A 23613-nucleotide genomic window follows, 5' to 3' on the forward strand; every position below is an offset into this window, starting at 1 on the left:
TTTAACAAAATTGTCGTTCAACTGGTGTAATGTTAACAAAAGCATTACACCAGTTGAACGACAAATTTGTTACAAACAGATACTCTTCTGAAAACAATTACATTCGTGGCAATTTGCTGCACATCCCATTGCCACATTACCGATAAAATGTAACATCATAAGTCTATTTTTTGTTTTTAAGTGCCTACAAAACAGGCTTAGTGGTTAACTTAATGTCAGTTGCGTTCTATCAGGGTTCAGAGAACACTGCCAATTTGCAACTACCCCACCCCACCATTTTTCATGGTCTAGCAGTCAGTAATATAGCCCTCACATCATTCAATGAAAATCAGGTAACTTTCACCAAGGTTAAATACACAGCTTTTTTCAACTAACACATGTTGAAAAAGTGCATCAATAGATCCATACTTGGGAGTCAGAGGATAGCGCAGCAAACATTCTGACAAAAAATAATTTAGGAAAGGGTTGTTCAAACAAGTATTTCAACAACACAGTAATCCTGTTTAATGTAGTAGATATTTTAATTGTTTGAAGGTAAACACTTGTTGGCAAAGTGGTTGATCGCTAATCGTTTTAATATCAACAAAAAGCGAAAGTCTAATACTCTCGTGACCCCCAAGTGTTAGGTCTGGAAAGGTCTGTCACGGATCATTTAGCAAGAACAATCGAAGCGTATTTTACTTGAAGAATTTGCGAAAACAAATCATAAATTAAAAAAATTCTTGACTTTTTTCGAAATAAAAAATGTTTACAACTTATTAAGAACGTTTCTGCAACTGTTTTAATTCTAAGGATGTCATGTAAAATTGATTTGACGCAAATTGAAAACCGTAGCCAGCAGCCCAGCACGTTTAGTTTGTAAAATAACTTTTAACAAACCACCAACTTGTTTGTGTTAGGTGGTTTATTTTGGAATAAACATGTGTCTATTTATTCTTTTACCATTCAATCGTCAGTGGTATGAAGTTTTTTCACATGTTATTTGGTTGAGGGGTTTGCAATTTGCATCATCCCATATAAGTAGAAATAGAAAGTATTTGCCGGTTTGTAATCTGTTTTTTTTTCAGGCAGTAATTAATGCATTTGGTCATGTTTTGTGTTGTTATTTTTTTCTTTCATGTTTAATTGTATATAAAAATGTCAAAAAACTGTATCGATGTTTGGAAATGTACTTTTTAATTCATTAAAACAATTTGCACGAAAGATAAACATCCATATACATAGTAGTTCATTCAAGTGACAAATTAAATAAGCTTATATTGGGATAAAATCTGTTGACCAACAACAATCTTGACATATAACAAGCGTGTAATCACATAACTTTATTTATAGATTATGAAGAGTACCTTGTTATAATGCCTTTGGAGTTTTCAAGCTTGAATAATTTTTTGTCAAATTGATTTTCCTTTGTTCCTGAAATTGTTGTTAAGATTTTGTTGATAATTTCGCAAATAGAATGTTTGGTTATGAAACCCTGCACCCTTTTTTCTACAACATGGGTTCATACCGGTTTATTATTTGTGCATGGTCTGTTATTTAATTGAAATTAAAAAAAACAATTACCAATAATGTGGCAATGTTTTAGTATGTACTTATATTTGACCTTTTCCTCTTTGGTCAAACTCTTAAAAGGTTTTGTATTTGCTTTTGTAGAGATGAACTTTGCAAACATTGGCCATATGATATGACAGGTTTTAACAGAATATACAAAATGGCACAGGCACAATGTAAAGTGTAAACTCGTGTATTCTAGGTTTAAACATTTTAAGTCCCTTTTATTTTCTATCTGCCGTCTGCTGCTGGCAGACACTGTTCTGTACATGTATAAATATTTAATGGAGTCTTTTTATCAGCTTCAGCACTTTTGTCTTGGTTGTGTCTCTTTTGGAGATTTGTAGGTTTGTAATCAGTGCATACATTTTTTATTCTGTGTGAATGGCTGAAAATGATAGTGAAGAATGCTCATTGGCTGGGCATTGCAGACCTCACCCTCCTTCTAATGGAAAAACTTTATCCATGGAAAATATACAGGTTTTTTATTGTCGTTTGGTTTGCCAGGCTTGCTGTTTGCCCCTTGTTGTCTGTGTATTTGTTTTTGTAACTTGTGATTCTAAAATAAAATGTTTTGCATACATATCAATATCATAAACTTGGACCATTACTTTTGTACATATATATGTTATATACCAGGGGTCTCAAACTCAGACTACTTTGGGGGCCAAAAACAAACTTTTAAGTAGTTGGGGGCCGCACTATCGATATACAAAAAAAAATGCAAGATCAAAAAGTAAAATGTTCATTTATGCCATTAGCTACATTAAAAACAGTATTGTAATAAATAACAAACAGATATACAGTGTATCCAAGTGAGAGTGTCAACTATATTGCTTTGTGTGGAAACAATGGCCTACAATGACGCAACAATGTATAAAGTATGACACAACAATCACAATTGCTGATTTAAAAAATGGGCTTGTTCAATCAACCTGTAAAAACGTTGCATATACCACCAATAGAGAATGATTGTATCATGTAAATTCACTGGCCTGACAGGTTATTCCGCCTAACTAAAACACATAACTTTTAAAAGTTGCATCGCGGGCCGCACAAAAACCCTTGGATGGCTACATGCACCCCGCGGGCCACGTGTTTGAGACCCCTGTTATGTACCTTATCCCACTGCATTAATGCTAGTGCATGTTTGATGTCTAAACTGACACCAGCTGTGTTTGGTATGTAATTGTTTTATCCTACTTTAAGAATATGCATCATTCCTGATATAACGTGGAATTGGTATTTCATTGTAAACAATTACATTGGCTTTTAAGCTGGGCACAAATTTACACAAAATGTTATGTTACAGTTCTCTTCTTAGCATGGAAACCAAAAAAGAGGTTGACCTTTATGGTGGTTAAACAGGCCACAGTGCATTTTTGTGGTGAGGGCAAAATATGCCAGAGTTCTGCAAACAAAGCTTTAATTATGTATGTTCAGGCAAGACCTGGTAAATACCTGGTAAAAAATAATTATGTATGTTCAGGCAAGACCTGGTAAAGCCAGTTTTGTTTCTTAACAAATTTATAAATTGTTTGAAAGTAAACCATAAACTTTCAATCCTGTAGACATGATTTTCCCAGGATGTATAAAACATAAAAAAAACTATGAACTTTTTTTAATCGTAAAAGTGTTTGGAAAAACTTTGCAAAAAGTATATAATATTTTTGTCTCAAGAGAAATTCTGCATTTTAGGCATTGTGTTTTATTTATAGGTAAACAAAACAAATGTTTTTATCCTGATAGAGAACTTAATTTAAAAAATAAAATACAAAAATGATTAACACAATTCAGTGTAAAATTAATTTCAAATTACATAAATGCGCAAAACCACAGTATGAAAGGTCTATCAATAATAATAATGTCTTCTTGCACAAAAATCAAAAAAATGCTCAGCAATTTTATCATGTACACATGTTCAGTGGTAAAGCAAATCTCTTATGATGACACCTGTAATGTGTAAAGTTGCATGTAGAGCATGTGAGTAATGTTGTGTCTGGGATAACGATGTGGTGAATATATACACATAGCTTATTTCATATACACATAACATTCCTCAAACAATGTATTTATTGAAAATCCTGTGCGTATGTCTGTTTTTTTTGTGGTCAAATCAACGTAACTTGTTAGAAAGTTGCAGTGCGTTAGATATATATTCTTGTTTTGAGTTTGCTACTTGTTGAAATTTCGTATCATGAGCACTGTATCAGTGTATCTGTTTTCATTGGAGTACACAACCCCCCATAAATTCCTCTTCCGACTGATTCAACAGAATAACCTCAATTTTTTTAACATTTTGCTTTGCCCAGCATATCACCGTTTGTGGTTGCAGTTTTGGTCTTTCTCTTTCTTAAAGATTTTCTGAGTTAGGCAGTGGACAATTCGGGTGTATTCCCTTCTGTATTGTGAGTTCAGATAGCCATATATGATTGGATTCACGACTGCATGAAGCCATGAAATGCATGCAACCACCATACCAACACTTGCAGGAACTGTGATACCAAAGAGAACCTACACAAAGATGAAGGGTTAATTAGGTTTACTATGTAGAGTAATTAAATCTTGCATTGAATAGGAAAATAGTTATTTTATGGCAGTTGTTAAAGATTGAGACTACATAGGGTAGTTGTTCAGTAGTGTGATGGTCTGTGGAAGACATTTTGCATCAAACAGTATTATTGTGTCAGTACATCAGAAATTGGTTATACTGTGGTTTAAGTATACTTTCGGAAAATTAACTTTTATATTATATATGTAGAGGCAGTGTTTTTTTAAGGTGTTTTGGGGGACTGAAACGGTCCCCCAAATTTCTCCAGCGGTTTCCCAAAATTTGGACTTGCAACTACAACTACAGTTTTTGGTATTTAAAAGAAACACTTGCGGTCTCTTAAAACTACTTAGCGGTCACCCAAACCAAACCTTTAAAAAAAACCTTTGTAGAGGTAAGCTAAATCAGTTAACTGTATGCAAATTTCCTTACCAGAACCAAGTATAGCATTGCAGTTGGAAGAATGCACAAGGCAAAGGCAATACAGATGGTCAAACTGCTGTACACCAGTTGGCGCTCTCGAGCATGTTTTTTCCTCAGCATCCTGTGCCTAAGATCAAAAATAGTTTTATTACATTGTCATTGCAAACCATGGTGCATATAATTAGATCACATTAGCATACATTTATATTTGAAAAGAGGAAATATGTTTTCCCATCTATTTTGGATAAGTTTTAGCAACACATTTGTTCACATGCAAATTTGCTCACCTTTGTCTTCGCTTTCGCTCTTTTCGGTTTGCCTTGGTTTTTCGGTCATGAATTTTTCTTGCAATTGTGCCCACTCTGCTTCTAGGGACAACTTCATCGTCACTGTCGTACTTGTGGTTAAGGCTGCTCGCTGATTCTTTCTTTTTTGGATGCAATCGGAGAGACCAGGAAGTGTTCGTTTTTAGAGGACTGACATCGTTGTAACTAACGGACTTGTGTGCATCTCCATTTCGTTGATAATATGCTGATCTGGTGCGAGCCATTCTGTTTTCACTGTCAGACATGTCGTTTTCTGACAAATTACTCACTTGCAGTTTTGGCTTACCAGGGCTGCTTGCATTACTTATTGACACATTGACTGGTGCAACACTCAAAAAGTCAAGGTTGGGAAGTGTCGGCGCACTGAGCGACTTTTTACGACGAATGTCTTTAATTTGAAGCCGATTTTCTCTCAATTCTACCTGGTTTTCCTCTTTCTCGTTTTCTGTGTGTAGTTTTGAAGTGGTGTCCCCTTCATCTTCTGACAAATTGTGATCAGAGCTGTTACTGATAGTGCCAGTCATATCTCTCTCTGCCATGCTGTCAACAGCTGGAATTTTCTGACTGTTTCTCATCAGAATTGTCCACAAGCTATTTCTTTTCTTTGTTGATGGTTTGGTTACTGGACTTTCCCTGCCTGATTCCTCATCTTCAGAAGCAGTAGGACAAGTACTGTAGTCAAGTTCAACTGGGGAAAGGGGAGATGTAGTGGGTGACGACTTCTCATCATGTGCTGCATGTGAAGATTCACTGTGTCCAGTGTTGCTGCTTTTGTCACCTAAACAACAGATTATGGCATGAAAAATGTTCAAAAATAATCGTTCTATTTGAATAACCCCTGATGATGCCATGTGTTTTGTGGGCGAAATTAATATCTTTAGTGGTTTGTATTTATAAATACCTTATTTGAGTCTGTTGAAATTGTCAGCTAATATATATTCAACAATAAATTATAACCTACTGGACAGATTCACTTATGCACTATTGATGTTTTACTTACCAATGATTGGTTTAAAGCCTTGACCAACACCTTCAATCAAACTTGATGGTTTAAACTCATCCCCAGTATCTTCACTTGTGTTGCCAGACTTTGGTGTCTTTGATATTGATATACTAGCTGCAATGAATGCATAAAACTGTTAGAAATTTAACTGTACAGATTGTATGTTGTTTAATGCAGTGGTACAAAACTACTTGCTTTAAGTACATTTTGTAGGTTAAAAAATGGAAGGCTGCATCAGTATGAGTTTACCTTTGAAAGTTTTTGATGATGTTTTTCTAAAACTTGCTCTTCCATGATGTTTCAACTTCCTTTGTACCTCCTTCACTTTTTTGAATATAGCAGTATATACGACAATAAGAATGATAAGCGGAACAGCTTGAAATACGATGTTCAGAGCCATGTTGTACCACCTGGTGAATTTGTCTGTGTTATTTTTGTGTTTACAAGGAATGCAAACAGTTTCATCAAACAGAATTAATTACAGTGCAGAAACTTTTTAGCAAAGGTTAGGCACGTTTATCAGAGCATCTATTTCAAAATAGCCACAGGCATTTCTATTAGATCATGCATCTTGAAATAACATACTTAACAGCATCTGATACAACAGCAGTTCCAATAGAACAGCGAAGGGAAGATGGATCCCAAGATATTGCACCTCCTGTAAATACACTTCATTTAAATATGTACAGCACAAATATATATTATTTACATAACAATATGCTTTTAGTTTCTTTAAACATAGACCTAGCAGAAGTGGAACTTATGCTAAAGTTGTATAAAGTTGCAGATATTATTGCCTGTGTTTTCAATATACTACAGTTTGTTTTGACGTATGTAAATTTTGTAGATATACATTGATGTACCCACAGGGAAAGGGATATAGAGTGAATGAAGGCCTATAATTTACACTTGTATGTATGGAATGTATATCATTACGATCAAACTGTTTTTGTGTAGATTATATAGTAACAAGAGAACTTACCAATTATAATAGGCAGATAAAGAACTGGTGCGGTTATCCATATACTAGCGATGCATATTGCAAGTCGACGGCCACTAAAAAGGCGCTGATATCTGTTGTGAAAACAAATGCATGTATTTTTTATGGCTATGTTGCATATTTTTTTAATTTCAGTGGTTTGAGGTTTGATAGATTTGGAATTCAAATGATACACTATGATTAGAGACAGATTTGCAGAGTAGCGTTTTGAGAACAAAATTGCATTTAAAGTGGCATTTAAATTTATCAACATTTAAACAAACTGTTATCATGAGTGAAATGAGTATATAAAGTTTATGTTTATTGTAGCCTTGTGTCACTTTTATTAGTTTGACTTACACTTCAGATTTTACGATTCCTATATATCTGTTGATTGCAATTGCTACAAGATTGTGCAGTGAACATGCAAGTGAGGAGTAATAAAGATATCCCACAAATGAGCAGAATCCTTCTGGATAAACCAATTTCTGCAAGACAAAAATTGCAAACTGTGAGCTAGCTATACTACATGTTGATTTAATTCAGGAAATGATTCGTTTTGTGTGATATGCCAACATTACAATTTTAAAGAACCCAAGGGTGTAAAAGGTGACTTATTGATTTTCCATCATTTCGCTCCCTAGTGCTCATCTTTCACGGCCAGATTATTGATTATTATTGGCTTTTAAATCCTGAGCAATTAGTATCTGATACAAAATGTGTTTTAGAGTCCAGAGCCATTAGCTGCATAAATGTCAAGTGCTTGTCTTGTGTTTTATGTCCGTGCATGCTATGATTTCAGTACAGTAGCTGTTTACTATTTGACGGCTTGCAAAGATTTTTTTACCTGTGAATTATTGATGGCAAGAACCTGTTAGGCTTGTGTAAAATGTGTTTACAGTCTATCACTAGGCTGCAACACAAGTTGTGGTTAACTCATAAATAAAAATTGCACATAGCAAAGATCAGATACTGAGACTGATAGATTTATTGTATATAGCTGTGTACAGATAAGAAAGTCTAGTGTGAGGATTTGCTACATAAGTTTCCTGGCAGGTTTGTCCTAATAAGTATTGATATGTGGAAATTTGTGTTCATTCTGGAACTTACTTCAGTTATGAAGCCAGGCAGTGTAAGGGGAATCACCACAACTGAGAATACCACTTCGACCAGACAAAGATTTGCAATAAGGATGTTGAACGATGTCTGTAGGTTTTTGTTTCTTGCATATGCCCAAACAGTGAGACCGTTTCCACCTGCTCCTAGCACAGTGACAAGAAATCCAAAAAACACCCCCATAAACCTCCAGTCACCTGTAAAATAAGTAAACAATTTTAAATTTAGACTTTTTGTCAAGTTTTCTTGGGTTGCATTGCATTGGTGCTAGATATGGATTAGTTGGCTAATATCTGCTTGTTAACTTATGAGACAGTGTTCGTATAGTGATTCACTTCCTATTAGACATGAAGCCATGTTTTGTGACGCACATAAATTGCCACAGCAACAGGAAATGTGTGGGCATGCACATGTTATGCACAGTATCAAAAATGCTTAATTTGGAATGCACAATCATCTAGAATGTTGCCCACCTTATCTATCTTCAAAATCGCTTTACAAAAGTTTTTCTAAAATTTGATGAACTTAAATGAAAATTTAAAAACTTTAATTTTCTTACCTGGTGTTTGTGTGTATAGGATGTCCACCGTGTTTTCACTTTCTGTAGTTGTCATATTCATTTTAATGTTGTTGACTGGACCAAATATTTTTGCAACAATGGTAGAATTCATACTTTTGAGTCCTTTTCTTTTTTAGCTTTTACGTTCTAGTTTAGTAGGAAAAATTCATACTAAATACAAAAGTCTCTTTTTTCTGTAAAATAACAAGTTTTTAGCAATTGCATATAAAAATTAGGTAACAGTTGTCAGCTTATGTGGATAATTAGATTCTCTTTTGAACACACCCTCATTTTTCAAACAAAATATACGAATCAATTTGTTAAAATTTATGTTCATTTGCTGGAAAAGCACATCTTTCTAGTCCCAACAACCCAAAGGAAGGAAAATGATTTCCTAACAGCTGTCTTTTTGTTTGCTATCACTGGCTGAATTGGTGTATTAGGAAAATACTTTACATCTAAAATTGTCTTTTCTGCTGTAATCAATAATTTTGTGATCACCATGCTGTCTTATCTCGGCTAATAAATAACAGGACATTGCCTGTGTATTAATTGTTTGCTTTGTTCTCCAGCAGGTTGTTTTCTCAACAAGCTGTTTTCTACACTGTTCTTTGCTGCTGCCCCTTTACTTACTTAAATTCTCTTATCATCTGTCCACATGTGGACAAAATCTGCCTTTTTTCTAGCAACTGTTTTAAAAAGTAGGCCGAGGTATATTTCCTGCACTCAGCTATTTCCATGTGTTATTGTCACATTGCAGGTCCAACTTATGGTAAAAATTCTGTTTGTGGTATTATAACAACTTGTCAACATGACATGCATAAGCCCCCTTTTTCTCCAGCTTCTACTATTCCTTGTGCAATGCAGTGCAGTTAGTCATAGCACAACTGGCTCTCTGCCATCACTGTTTTGATTATGTTCGGTTTGATTACGTCGTCGTTGCTAGCCGGAAAAGAAGACACGAGGTTGATTGTGATGTCACACAGAAATGAATTGATGCTTCCTGTTTTGTTGTTGTTTCCATGCATTTTGCATTGTATCGAATTATGGTATTTTGACTCATTTAATAAGTTTTCAAGTTGACAGTTGTGGCTTGTTTACTTATCCATGATGCAATATGATGATATTTTGGGTTTCCAAGAAGCCCTGCTAAATATGTACTACATTTTTTCCTAGAGTATTACATAATACATGTATGCAATGCATGTTGCACCACATTTTTACAAAATTAAAGAAAAGCAAAAGTTTACCAGGTTTTACAATTGCCACACTTGAACACACAATATTTCCTAAACATTACAATATAACATACTACATTGATGTTTAATGTTGTAGGTATTGTCTGAATGTTGTGGTTGTTTGTTCAATATAATAGAATGTTTGTGGTTTATAATAGTGATTGATTTTGAAACAGTCACTTAATGCTGCCTACACAACACGGCCTTCATATGCCAACCAGTTTGAAGGAAAGGGGCGCTCCAAAACTCTTGGAAGACTAAACTCACTCTCAGCTTATCGTAACTCCAACCCTGGCAGACATAGGTAAGATTTTCCACCTAATTCTAGAAACAGTCATACATTAACAGGTCAAACAGTGCCTTACATTATCACCAAATTATAAGAAAACTGTGCACACTGTCTGCAGCTTATTTATATACTCTTGTCTTTTTTATAATACATACTCTTGTCCTTAATATTCCCAAATGGTTTGTTCACTAAACTTGATAAAACAATGCACAACTCATTCAAAATAATGTTAATATACCTATTTCCTTATAACATAGGTCACCATGACTGAGCCAAAAATTTGAAAAAAATTGGAACTTCGTTTGTTTTTTAAAGAGCTCGCCCGTCGATAATGGCTTCCACTCCGAACCTTTCCTCTGCTACAACAAACCACAATACAACGTCATCCAATGGCCCAACGTCTGATTCTCCGTCTGTAAACAGGAGAAGTGGTGGCCAGACTGCGGGAAGCAGTACTCTACAAGTGAATGGTCCCGGAACAGGTATATATAAATTGATGTGACGTGAAACTGAAGTTTGTCATTGATCATTCATAAAATTATCAACCGAATCATAAAGTTTGGTTGAGGAAGTATCTTGATTAAGGCTGACAATGAATTTAATAATAGATAACAACAAGCTGATATAGATGATTACATGTGATTATATTAAAAAATATAATAATGAAAACCTGTAATTGCTATGTTTTGTATTGTTAAGTTTTGAGCCACTTTCATGCTCTATTCAATTTACTTTTTTTGCAGATGAAAGAAAGCGGTACAGTGGCAGTGATTACATCTTGCAACTTCAACAAGAAAATGAAGCTCTTCGAAGAGAGATTGACTTAAAAGTACAAATATTTATTTCAATGGTCCCTGTTTTCATTCCCAAAATTTCACCCAATTTACATCATAAAATTTCTCTGATTGATAATTTTATTTTTCTGTTTTACTTTGTAGGAGAGCAAGCTTCAATCTAACATGAACAGCATTAAAACCTTCTGGAGTCCGGAGTTGAAAAAGGAGAGATCTCTACGAAAAGAAGAAAGCATCCGAATTCTTGCCCTCAGAGAACAGTTTAAAGTTGCCCAAGATGAAAACCAGGTAAAAACGGGTGTAAATTCAAACAATAACAAGTCAAAAATTTTCGTTTTTAATCAAGCACAAACATTTTGAAGCCATGCCAGCAATAATCCTGTATGATTTTAAGCGAACTTGTCTATTATTTTGTGACATTGCCTCATCAAAACTATCAATGCACGTTCAACTCTAAATGCATTTTACTATTGTTTGGGTCTTATTTGTTTTAATATCCATATTCTTAGTCTAACCATATAAAAAGTATTATATCACATCACAACACAAGATATTGGTAATTGTTTTACTATGTTAAAATTGTATTGTGTTAAATTAGGGTTGATTGACATTTAAAAAACGGGTTTTGCCTTGCGCCCCAAATACCGCTGGTATAAAACTGCATGAAAAGATAATTATCACATGACTGACTTTTTAATATAGCCAACGTCATCTTTTACAGCCTTTAGGATACAAATCTAATGTACATGCCCTTATATGAAGTTAACATGCCAGGAAACAGACATATAAATATGTTGCGATCAGCTCGGGGTAAAATATACACAGCGGCCTATTTCTAGAGTCGCGTACATCACTCGGCGATCTATCGCCAACAGTGCTGCGTTTAATTAGCAAGCATAAATTAAACAGCTAAACAGTTATAGATGGGCGCACTGGACCTAATTAACTGCCGCGAAATAGACTCGACATCGATGTAAGTCTTGATTGATTGATTGGGTTCCGAAAGTTTTCTGTTCCGCTGTGGTGTTTTTATGCATTGTGACGTCAGAATGAACTGCGTTTCGAGACAATGGCGTCACTTCTTGTAACCTCTGCAGCTGCGGTTGAATAAGGAACCCAACTATTGAACGTTTGCCTTGACGCTGACTCTTCCGCTCTGGTTACAGTTTAGGTTTGCGGAGAGTTTACCCAGCACCAAATTAGGGCGATTCTCAATGCATAAACACCTGTGGCTTAAAAATAGTGTTTGAAGTAAAACGCAGAAGAATTAGGTATGATGAAAGTCTTTTGCTCCAAATCTTGCAAATATGTGTGTAGTTTACTCTTCGAAACCGTCTTAAACCCAGCACTACAAAACTGCTTTTTAATTTATCTAAAAGGAAGTTGTCTAACAATAGTTTAAGTAATAGATTAAAACCAATTACATCAGGGCTTAAACTGACGACCACTGTTTCTCTTTTTTCAAGTTTTGTAGTCTATTCGTTTTGCAGTTTAAAGGTAGCGAAGAAGCGTATGCATTTATGCCTTAAATCATGGAAAATTAGTGTTTCAGCACTTTAACAATCCAAAATAGAATCGGAAATACTGGTCATTGTCTTTAATCCACTGGCAAAACAAAAGCAAACATAGGCCGGAACTAGGAAGAGGTTCAAGCTTCATTTACGCGAACTTCTGTTTCGTATTGTCAGGAAACAAACAATAAACAAATTCGCGGTATGTGATCCCTGTAGCTATTATGCTTCATAGCAAGCGAAAACGGCTCTCATGTACCATTTGCATTGTAACGTTGCTTTCAAAACTCAAAGCCCCGGAGATCCTGTCCCGACTCTGTATTACGCTTATCACAGCGCTATGTGAGTCAAGGCATTCGTGTTTCGCAAACGCCGCACGTTGCTGACGGTGGCAGATATTTGTGGACACTTTTCGACACCGTCATATGCTGTGTCTTACGCCCGCAGACAAACGACTTTGCATAGTAATGGCCTGCTCATCATGTAGCATCGCCACGAGGGGGAATTTGCCCAGGTTGTACATGGCATAGAAAAAATTGACTCCAAAATGTAGACTTGGTTCAAAAATGCTTAGTCATCAATTAAAAAACAACGGATTGCAGAAAATTTGAGCCCTAACGATTCATGTCATGCTTTTCTGAGATTACCAAACTTTTTGTGCAGCTATGCAATATGTGCAGCTATGCCTAACGCGAAAACCTATCCAAACCCTATACTTTAGAATCTAAACTGCAAAACACTCATTTCTCGGAAACTATGTGCAATCGTTTTGGCTTGCAAATCATTGATCATGTGACATTGCCCAGCAGCGAGCCAGACATTATGAGAAACTCGCCGACTTTTCCACCTAAAACCCCAGCGCACCCACGTCATTCGTTGATCGTCACCCAAAGGGGTGTAATATGGGCGTGGTGCTGTTTTGTCTCTTTTGCATTTGCTGGTTGTGTATACTGGTTCTTGCCAAAAAGGCACGTTCAAAAGTAGGATAACACCCTCTTTAGGCGCATCACTGCTAAAGATCTCCTTTGACCTTGTGCTAAAAGCTTCGAACTTGAGATTTTATAAAAATAACACTTGTCAATAATCCAAAATAAACATAACAAAAGTTTTTTGGTAGTATTGTCCTGCTGAAAAAAATGCTTGAATTCAAATACATCGAAAAAAAATCATTGAATTTTTTCTAACAAATGGCCCCGAAATTGAATTAATTGTTGCTTCGTATTTATTGGCAGTTCGAATGAACTCAATCGAGTTTAAAATCTCTGCAGTCTGGATCTATCGATTATAGACGTTGAAACGATTTTGGATCTTGTAAATAATTCATCTAGGAAAGCGGGTCGAACGTCGTGCTGGCCGTTTGCATGTGCGTAAATGTGATTCACCTTTGCTTCACAACACTTTCTGGGACGTACGTACAATGGCTTGGCCTATAAACGTCACTAGCCCCATATTTCTGTGAATAACAACTTTCCTGCAAAATGTGATTCATCGGTTTTGCATGACACAAAGAGCAAGTTGTGTAGCAATTAAGTTTTAATCTACGATTGTTTTCTGGATACTGGTTTACAGCGGTTGCAGGTTTTTGTAAGCTTCAAGTATATGAGTATCAAAAAAGAACTATCTAATTGTGTAAGTCATTCCAATCCCTTAAACAGGCGCTTTGCATACAATCACATCCTTCTTTGAGCCAGTTGGCATATTTTGTTACATTCCTTATCAAACGGTTACTTATTATATCATGACCTGTGTCTTTTTGCGCGAGAACAGGTTAATCTTAATGGGTGCAGCGTCGTCATTGCACATATTTGCTGGTTACGCTGGTGGGGTTAGAAGTTTACATCCACAGCCTACCACTCGCTCAATCGAATGACGGCTTGAGTATGTTTTTCACTGTATTGTTTTAACATAAGGATTTCCACAAAACTGGTGCAAAATTCGTGAAATTGTGAAATCTCGTTTCAAAATTGGTTGGGAAGGCCTATTGTTTTCCCAATTTTTGGTTTGTCGTCCTGCGTAACATTTATTTAACTTCGGTTGCTGCACACCACTGTTGGACTTGATACTTGTTTTGTCAAATTTTGTGAACAAGCAGAAACTACTTTACACGCTAATTTTCCATTCATCCCAAATGCTCTGCCTTACTAGTATTTACATTTTTTCAGCACTCCCAACTCACAATGCAAGCACTTCAAGATGAACTTCGAGCGCAACGCGACCTCAACCAACTTTTGCAGGATGATTACGCTTCCGGGCAGCGATCCGACCCCAGCCTCTTTTCGGGAATCAGCGGCGATTCAAGGTTGGTTTCCCGCCCAAATCAAACAAAACTTTACTAGTTACTGGAAGTGCGTGGGGGGTAAAATTGGCAAGGCGTCGATAGAAGGTGGTTTGTTGTTTTGACCGAGTGAAGTGAAACGTTGCCACATACACCCACGTCTGAAACCAACCAACCTGTACATTCTATTTCTGGTGCATGCTGTACATTCCATCTCTTAACCAAATTGGGTCATAAATTGTTGGTACAATTGCAGCCAAGATTTTGGCTTCTTAAACGTATTGTTCTTGAGCCCTGGTAAACAAAATTGAAACTATTCCTTTGACAGTGTTATACTGTACTGTACAGTAGTAGTACATGAGATAAAAAGCAGTAACCCTCAAAACTCCTATATCCTAAGTTTTGATAGCTTTAACTTAGATTACATACTAAAACCGGTTTCAGCTGTTTAGTAGCTCTGTGTAATCAACGTAAATGTTTTTTGTGATCGTGTGTTCGATAAATCGTTGTCGCGAGGCCGGTTGGGCCCAACCAAGTCCCGTTGTTGGAGTTGCTTTTAAACACTTGCTTATGATTGTAACTGTGGCTTGCATCACGGTTACGTGTACGTCACTTGATTTACTTCCTATTAGTAATCAATTGTATGATGGTGCATTAATAAAAACCAGGACAATGAATACTCGAAGCTATAATTTCTTTAAAGGCTAAGTTAAACAATGCAGTCAAGGTTTGAAAATGCAAATTTTGGGATAAATGCGCTTTTCTATATGGCACCATTAATATAAGGCTATCACCTGTTAGTCTTATGACTGGTATGGCTATTTAAAGAAGTTAACCCCCTTGTATCATTAAATTGCTTTAAGTTGAGTTGTAGCTTGCCTGATGTACCAACTTCCTATCTTTGTTTTTATTAGATCTTTAGACGCAAATAGCTGTAAAAAAACAGCAACACAGAACGTGGCACGAAAAAAAAATCCCATTTGCGTGCAACGCCCGTTACGCAATGCGAAGCCGAAATGTTAAAACTTTTGAAAGTAACGTCGACATTTATACCCGACGCACGCACAGCAAACCCTAACACGGAAATTTGCGCCGTCATATTGACATTAACGTCAGCGAATTCTTGCCAAGAAAAATTGCCAACTCCACGTTATACTTCTGGTATTTTACATGACCCTTGGTGTAACAGTTTTAGCTCGTGCCAGATGGAAGTGCAAAGGGTTTGCATAAGTCACATAGTAAAATAAGATTAATAATATGACACTTGCTGTTGCTGTGTTTTTGTACTATCAATGCCCTTCCATCTGGCACAAGCTGAAACTGTCCTTCCTTCCTCCTTGTTAGATTAAAACTCTACATAACCTTTTGTCGAACTGTTTCTCTCCTTTAAATCGGGTCTTTGAATGGGACACTTGCATTTTCATTGTCTTTATGGCCCATATTTTAAAGCAACGAAACAGTTATCGAAATATTTTCTGGATCCCGATTAATATTAAGCTGATGTCTTCTGATATGCCTCGGTCCAGGATTTGTGTTTTTACATTCACAAATACCAGCTGCACAGGAGGTTACAAGTTTAAATAAAAACTATCACAGGGCGATACGCACATGCCATGCACTGCCTGTTGTTATATTCGGGAACCCCAATAACAATCCACAACTTTAAAGAGCAAACAACAATAAAATTTGCTTGTCACCTAGTGTTTTTAATTTGTCCTCCATTGAAAAACAGTCCACATTTGTGACACGCGAACTTTACGTGGTAAATAATTTTAATCACGCGACGATGTACGTATGGATGCTCTTTAGTGACGCAATCGCAGACAAAGCAAATAAACTGAATTGTTGATCGAGTCGAATCGGCATTGCGCGCGGACGTCACTAGCTGCTTTGAGCCGAAGATCTACCAAAATTATATACTTTGCTGGGAAGTTCTCTTGGACATTTTTTAAACTTTAAATCCAACCAATTTGACCACCTTTTGCAACATTGCTAGCAATGGGCTTCCGCCACTAATTGCCACCGTTGATAAGGGTCATTATTTTTTTGGTGGAGAAACGTCGCTTTCCATACTTTTACCCGCCAAGGCCAGGGAATTTCAAACTTTTTTTTAGCAAACGGACAAAAGAATAACAAGTGAGAAACACATAACAAGACATATCGTAGATCTCAAATTAAAAAGAGTTCCAAGCTAGCCCCAAGATGTAACATTATAGCATGGCAAGGAATGGGTGTAATGCGTTTTCATAAGCGAATTTACGTGCGCTTAGTGGCCGAAAGAACTAACCGCTGGCCATTATTTGGCGTTTTCATTGTAATTTTGTAATGCTTGTTATGGATCAAAATTAATTCTGCGATAATAGGGGTTCTTTAATAAAAACAACCACTAGCATTGCCCAAGCAAGACCACCTTAACAGCATCCAAAGGACATACTGGTAAAATATACCCTTGCAATGATTGCTAGCTGAACTATAACTGAAACAATTCTTGTTAACTCGTATGTACAGCCAAAGCATTGATGTCAAAATGCAGTGGTATTGGGGGAAAATATCCTGTAAAAACTGATTATTTTAGAAACTGTTGTAAACCACGTTGAACTCCTGGTGCAAAATTTTGTCTGTAATGATATAGTTTAGCGGTTCGTGTTGTTGTTGTGTTTGTTTTGACACTCTTGCGTTGTTTGTGTCACAGTGCAACAGCGTCCATACAATTTGCGCTCTAGGGTTCACGGCAGGACGGCTTTCCAGTGTTTTCTTCGCCACCGTTGCCGTGTTTAGCATATTTCTGAAATGCGATTGATTTTTTCGCTTTTTCTCGGTAACCAATTATTAGCATTGGACAGACCTACACGCTTTTTAAACTAAAAAATGCAATATTTCCTTGTACATTGACGCACTGACATTTACACAAGCAGAACTTTGTTTTAACGCATTACCGCCTATAGTCTCTGTTCAGGCAAGATTGGCGCTAGGTTTATCCTCAATTAATAACTAATTAAATAAAAGTCGAAAATCTATGTAAATTGCGTCTGGATTGCAAAATCCCCAAACGACGTGCATATCTGATGTTTAAGCCGCGATCCTTGTTTTTTCTATACTGACCTTTGCTCCGTTGAAAGTCGTCATGGCCCGTTACAAATTAATATAATTTGGACGGTCACGCACATCGTGACAAATGCATAAAACTGAATTCGTGAATTGACTTTTTTACTTACGTTTGTGTTTTTTTACTTACGTTTGTTTTTGTGCAGTCACCGCACATTTATTTGAAATCTGGGGATTTTGTTTCCACAGATTTACTGAAGTTTGTGTGTAAGCCCATAGGCGCTACAAATGTCGGAACACTTTCTATATCTAAACAGATGTTTGGCGCGAAATAACTGTAAAAAATAGAAAATTAATTTAACAAACCTTTTTGGGGTATTTCCGAATTAGTTTTCGGAAGTTTTTGGAACATCTATAGTAATTTTACTGAAACTTTTTTAATTTGCTTTCATCAAACTATTTCAACATTTGTTTCCAGTGGTCGGATTAAATTTTTTTTTGTCAGCCGGTTCTATCACAAAAGTCATATTTTTCAGCCGGTTCTGTTACAAAAGGTCTATCGACAGTTACCAGTAATGCTAACCGGTTCGCTGATCTCATAAAATTTCGCGAGACATGTTTTCTGGTTCGGATAAACACTCAGTGAATATTCTACGTTCAAGAAACATGCAAGAAAATCTATAGATATGCAAGTTTGCAATTTACTTCTACTTCTCGGTGTAGTGTGATTTGCATTAATATAAAGTTATGACGCAATGAAAGTGACGTGTCATCAGTATTGTGGATGAGATGTACGACGACTTCCGGCGATTGAGGCAAAATATTGCAGCCCCACCATCTATCATCCACTTCCACTTAGTAATTTGAACTACTTGTAAATTATGTAGATGAACATTTTTGATGAATTGTCTCAGTTCTTTCCCAAGTAATACGTATTTGGTACATACAGTTCTTGTTGCAAACCATTTAAGGTCCTTTTTTAATTTGAGATTTTTGCACTTTTGATTTTAAAAAGTGTCAATAGTTTCATTTTGTTTGTACCAAGTGGGCACATGTCCAATAGAGATATATTATGGATATAATGCAAAGGTATGACGCGTCTGGTAATTTCATTCTGCACAAGTTTTATTTACTCTTGTTTAAGACATATAAGAATTAGGCTTTTGCCCGGCGTTTGCGGCAAACGTAGTTGGACGCTGACCAATACTTGTCACTTCCTTGAGCCGGGCCGAGTTGTTGGACGCAATCTTTGTACAAGTTGACCAGTGCGTCTGTCAAACAGCACTGCCGGGTGGTAAATTTTGCTTTTGATAAGATTTGAAAATCCTCAGTCATTGAGAGCAAACTACCTCTTAAATAAAAATTCCCTAGCCTTTTAAACGTGAAATCTGTTACTGCGAAAACCGTGCTCTTTGTCACTGGGTTGTTATGGTATCAACAACTAGCCACAAGTTCAATAGCCCTGTATAAGGGAAAAAATAACGAGCCGTGATTACATGCCTTAGGTTATTTTGCTTACTGCATAGTATATTTCAAGACCAAAATGCACTAAAACGTTGCATCATCAACAAAAGGGCAAGTGACCGTCCCTACAAATGTTATGGGGTTTCTGAAAGAGTAAAAACTATACCCAATTGGATCCCATTGTGAACCGACAGGATTCTTTTACGACTTTGCTCATGCGCTTCATATTTCCCATTGTTATGCACTGTTAATTGCATCTACGTTTTAATACCTGTGTCAGGTCTGCTAAGCATTCACATTTGGTATAGCATAGCCGACGTCCATATATTCTGTCAGGTGATGGGACCCCACCTCTGCCAAGACTTTTCTACCCCACCTCTTGCTTTATTTAGGCTTGTCAGGACATCTTAATGCGGTTCCATGCCTCTTTATGTCTTGTGGCTGTCGCAGATTATGAAACGTCTCTTAATGTATTGAGCCTATGGTCATGTAAAGCGCTTTGTCGAACGTTCGATTTATAAACTTTCTTCTTTATTTAACCGGCGAGTACAAACAAAACATCCGACGTTTTGACGTCTCAAAAACGGGGCGTCTTCATTAGGGTTTACGAAAGTTTATGAAATATGCCTGTTTGAATGATTAAAATTGTTTGAATGATTAAAATACTGTATTTTCGTCTCAATGACAGTTTTCGTCTCGGTTTAAAATCTTCATCTTTGTTTTTCAGGGTTTTGCAGGAAGATAACGAGCGGTTGGCGAGAGAGAACGAACTACTGCAGAGAACTATGGAAGAGATGGAGACGAGAATCGAAGCGCAACGACAAACACTGGATACGAGGGACGAATCTGTGCGGAAACTCCTTGAGATGCTGCAGTGCAAAGGTAAGATGAGAGCATCGTTGAATTTAAGATTAATATGCATATTTGTCATGTCTTCTTTCCACATAGTTCCACATATTTTTACTGTGGGTCTTTCTGCCTGCTGTGTCGGACACTTCTTGTGTCACGTTTTGATGAAAAAGTCCATTTCTATTGATCTTTTGGGTACCGAATATTGACGCATTGTCAGCAATTCTAGTCTAAAAAGACCATATTTTAAAAGAATAAAACCGTGATATTGAACTGACCCTGCTCAGTAAAAGTAGAAACCGGAATCGCTTTTTTTGTACAGTTAGATCATGGTCATGGTTATAACGAACCAATAGCATTTGTATGTTGTTTATTCATTTTATGGATTACACGTAATTGACCAATTTTTGGCCAACTTATAATAAAGAATTACGTAACAACCCATTGTGTCACATGTTCGAGAAATTTCCACATTATCGGCAATAAACGAATTGCCCCATAATTTCAGGCTCCCAAAGATTATTACGTCACACCACGTGGGTTACGACGTCACGTCAGACGCTAAATCTGTGTCACTTAGATCACGTGATCTTTGTCACGACAATATTGAGTGTAAAAGAGGCTAAAATGTCTTAAATGCACAAAAATTTTGCTTTCATTTTTTTTCAGACTCCACGTGACATGGCAAAAAAAAATTGGTGGGAGTCGTCATCGAAGTATTTAGGCACGTGCGCGAATAATTTACATGTGCTTTTTTACCTGACGTTGCAAAAAAACGTTTCCTGCCTACAAACAAGTTACATATTATGGCTGTTTTTTTTTCGCCATTTAGTGGACATCAGTGTCCAAACCTCAGACCAACTACATTTTTTGGTGATCTCATGAAAGTCATTTTTGCAAAGTAAGTTGAAATTGAAAAAACATTTTTTTTCCTGGTTTTTCAAACCTGCCCAATACAATCAGATAGGGTTGCCGCGTGTGGTCGCTAGAAAATTTTTATAACATTTTGAGAGTAACAAACATAAACGCCTTGGTAACTTAATGCATGATCACAAGACGTTGTATTGGCGTCAAACCGCGAAACATTATTTGTCATCCAACGACCTACTTATTTTGTTGTAATTACATTAACTTCAAGTTTTAAAAATCCTTTTCATATTCATTGCCATCTAGCTACCCGTTGTCGTCTATAGTGCCAAACAAACACACGATTAGTGTTACTTCATAAATGGCCTTTATTACGTTAATCGTCAGGTGTATTAAATATATTTTCGGTTCTATTTATAAACTCAAAATCTCATTTCGATTTCCACGTAACTGAATCGTAAGTGTCGTGATTTCCTGTTGGTGGACGCGTCACAAATATATTGCGTATTAATAGCCACTAATTAAATCGACCCCCTCCCCCACTGCTGATGCCCAGAACCGATCTGTGACGCGGAAAACTTTAATTCTTTCTGTATTGCGTAATACGCGTAAGCATTACTCATTTAATTGATCGGATTTTCCACTGCTGTTTGAATATCTTCCACAAAATTGTTTAATTTCGAAAAGTGGGTGTGCAACTGACAAAGGGATTTTTGGTGTATTCTTGTGAGTTTCATCAGGTATAATGCATCATGTTTGGATTTGGGTGTCTTATAAATGGTCAACTCGTTTACGCCTATGAACACATGCCATTTTGTGTTTTGAATTGTTCTTTTTTGATAGTCCATAAAATAGGGTTTTCTGCACGCGACCTTTAATCCAGGCTATTTTTTCAGCCCATTCTTGTACATATCAAAGTCACCGAAACAAATACTTTGCAGGTTTATTCGACTTGCTATTTGCAATTTTAGGACATTCCCGTGTTATTAATGAAAAGGCAATGCTTGTAGAATTGATCATGTACTTGTTATTCTGTCAGCTTAGCTCATCAGGTCGACCACTGGTTTAAACTTACCTTATTTCACACAGTCACAGTCAGAAAACGTTTGCATCGAAAATATCTTGCCCTTTGCCTCTGCAACACCCGGTTTCAAAGAAATTGTAAACAAAAGCTTGCCAAAACTGCCGCTAACTTGTGCCAGGGTTCTTGTGAATGTGGAGGAAATTACGTTTTGACCCTTTCTGCCTTTGCACCGTTGGCTCGTTCAATGTTGTTCCGGCATCGGAGTTCGAAGTCTGTTGTTGGCTAAAGCTGCTGTGATAACAATTCAATGCATAAGAGACACTTTTAAAATGCAGACCTTTGATCTGATTTAGATTTGACCATAGTATGCTAAACATCATGATGACAGTACTAACAACGTCTTGATAAAATATATAAAATATATTGAAAGATAAAATATATGGCCACCTATACTTAAGCGATGTATGACACCCAAACAGTACTAAGGCGATCTGTTCGTAACAATGCGTTTCAATGCGTAAAATAATATGTTTCTATATAATTGCGTTTTGCAAATTTTAACCTTTGTATTTGTTTCCCATTTTTAATATATTTCGTTGCATGTTTCCAGGCCTTTCGAAATCCGACGATTCGAGTGTTGTGGCATCAGTGGAAATGGACGCACTTCGTGTACAAATTGCCGATTACGAAAGCAGGCTCGCCCACACTGATACGTTGCTGAGCGAAAAGACACGAGAACTGCAGAAGATGAAAATGGTGAGATTTTCCCAAACCCGTAGTTAGATGTGTAAATAATCTTTCCTTATTAATAAAATCCCCTTGGAAGTAAAAAAAAGAACTGCGACGGTTCAGTCATTTGGCTTCATCCCGTTCCTACATATTTTTGTTTTTTAGACTCTGATGATGCTTATAATGCATTTGTTTTGTAAAACCAAAAAAATATAGGGTCTGATTTGGTGTTTTCACTTTCGCGTAATTAGATGCATTTGAATTTGTGGACCACGAATTAATAACATAATTGGTACACATTAAAAAGAGTGGCATAAAAATATGTAGCAAAAAGCAATTTTAGTGCAAGATTAAAGAACTCTGTGTGATATACAAACGTTATGAAATAAAAAACGGTTTTTATTGATTTGATGCTGCCATCTAGCGGTGATTATCACGGCATTTTAATTTTTTGCAGGAAGCAGACGTTTACGATGATTCGGCGTCGAAAACTAAAGCAATGCAATCCATCCTTGATATAAAGGTAATTTAGCGTGTTTGTAACACAGACAAAGCCGGTTAATCGCAAGCCGGTTAATTAGGGTATTCGGTTAATCTGAGTCCCAATTAATCGTTTTCGTTTGTATACAGCGAAATAAACAGTGACAATTTGAATTTGACCGTTGGCATACATGAACATACGAAAACTCCACGCCTTTTGGAAAACTACTTCAACTACACTAAACAATGTTTTCTTGCACTATATGACACACATTTCACATAAATGCTATTAAACACAACGTTGTCATAGGATACAAAAATCGCGTCGCTGGAACGAATAATCCACGAATTGGAAGACGAGCTGAATCTAGTGAGGAGCGATGGTGCGATGAACAGTGCTGAGAGGCAAGAGGAAATCAAACAACTGGAAGTTTATAAAAGTCACTCCAACTTTATGAAGACCAAGGTAGGACGAATTTCGACAATTGTTATTGCCCATATTAACAGCGTTACTGTTTTAGTTTTGCAGCAATGGCTGTG

The 23613-nt window shown here is 36.6% G+C and overlaps 2 protein-coding genes across 4 annotated transcripts in view; one reads left to right on the forward strand and one right to left on the reverse strand.

Annotated features, from left to right (window-relative positions):
- Positions 1-759: 759 nt before the first annotated feature.
- The window catches only part of LOC145224359 (ELKS/Rab6-interacting/CAST family member 1-like), a 38456-nt gene continuing 15602 nt past the window's right edge, over positions 760-23613 (forward strand). For 2 of the 3 annotated variants that reach the window (XM_080090838.1, XM_080090836.1), the window contains exons 1-10: positions 760-2031; positions 9923-10050; positions 10351-10517; positions 10779-10864; positions 10974-11117; positions 14503-14639; positions 19852-20006; positions 22475-22620; positions 23051-23116; positions 23384-23539. In XM_080090838.1, the coding sequence (XP_079946964.1) occupies positions 1936-2031; positions 9923-10050; positions 10351-10517; positions 10779-10864; positions 10974-11117; positions 14503-14639; positions 19852-20006; positions 22475-22620; positions 23051-23116; positions 23384-23539 (1281 nt within the window). In that variant the 5' untranslated portion in view covers positions 760-1935. The remainder of the gene's footprint in view (positions 2032-9922; positions 10051-10350; positions 10518-10778; positions 10865-10973; positions 11118-14502; positions 14640-19851; positions 20007-22474; positions 22621-23050; positions 23117-23383; positions 23540-23613) is intronic. The other variant, XM_080090839.1, reaches the window with a different exon arrangement.
- Positions 3262-8845, reverse strand: LOC145224360 (uncharacterized). The gene is made up of 10 exons (XM_080090840.1): positions 8509-8845; positions 7944-8146; positions 7194-7321; positions 6837-6928; positions 6440-6512; positions 6104-6264; positions 5852-5968; positions 4813-5629; positions 4535-4652; positions 3262-4065 (listed from the first exon to the last, which is right to left on the reverse strand). The coding sequence occupies exons 1-10, from the start codon at positions 8618-8620 to the stop codon at positions 3868-3870; spliced, it is 2019 nt and encodes a 672-aa protein (XP_079946966.1). The 5' UTR covers positions 8621-8845; the 3' UTR covers positions 3262-3867.

This window comes from Phallusia mammillata, chromosome 4, assembly GCF_965637545.1.
Source record: "Phallusia mammillata chromosome 4, kaPhaMamm4.hap1.1, whole genome shotgun sequence".
Taxonomy (NCBI): Eukaryota; Metazoa; Chordata; class Ascidiacea; order Phlebobranchia; family Ascidiidae; genus Phallusia; species Phallusia mammillata.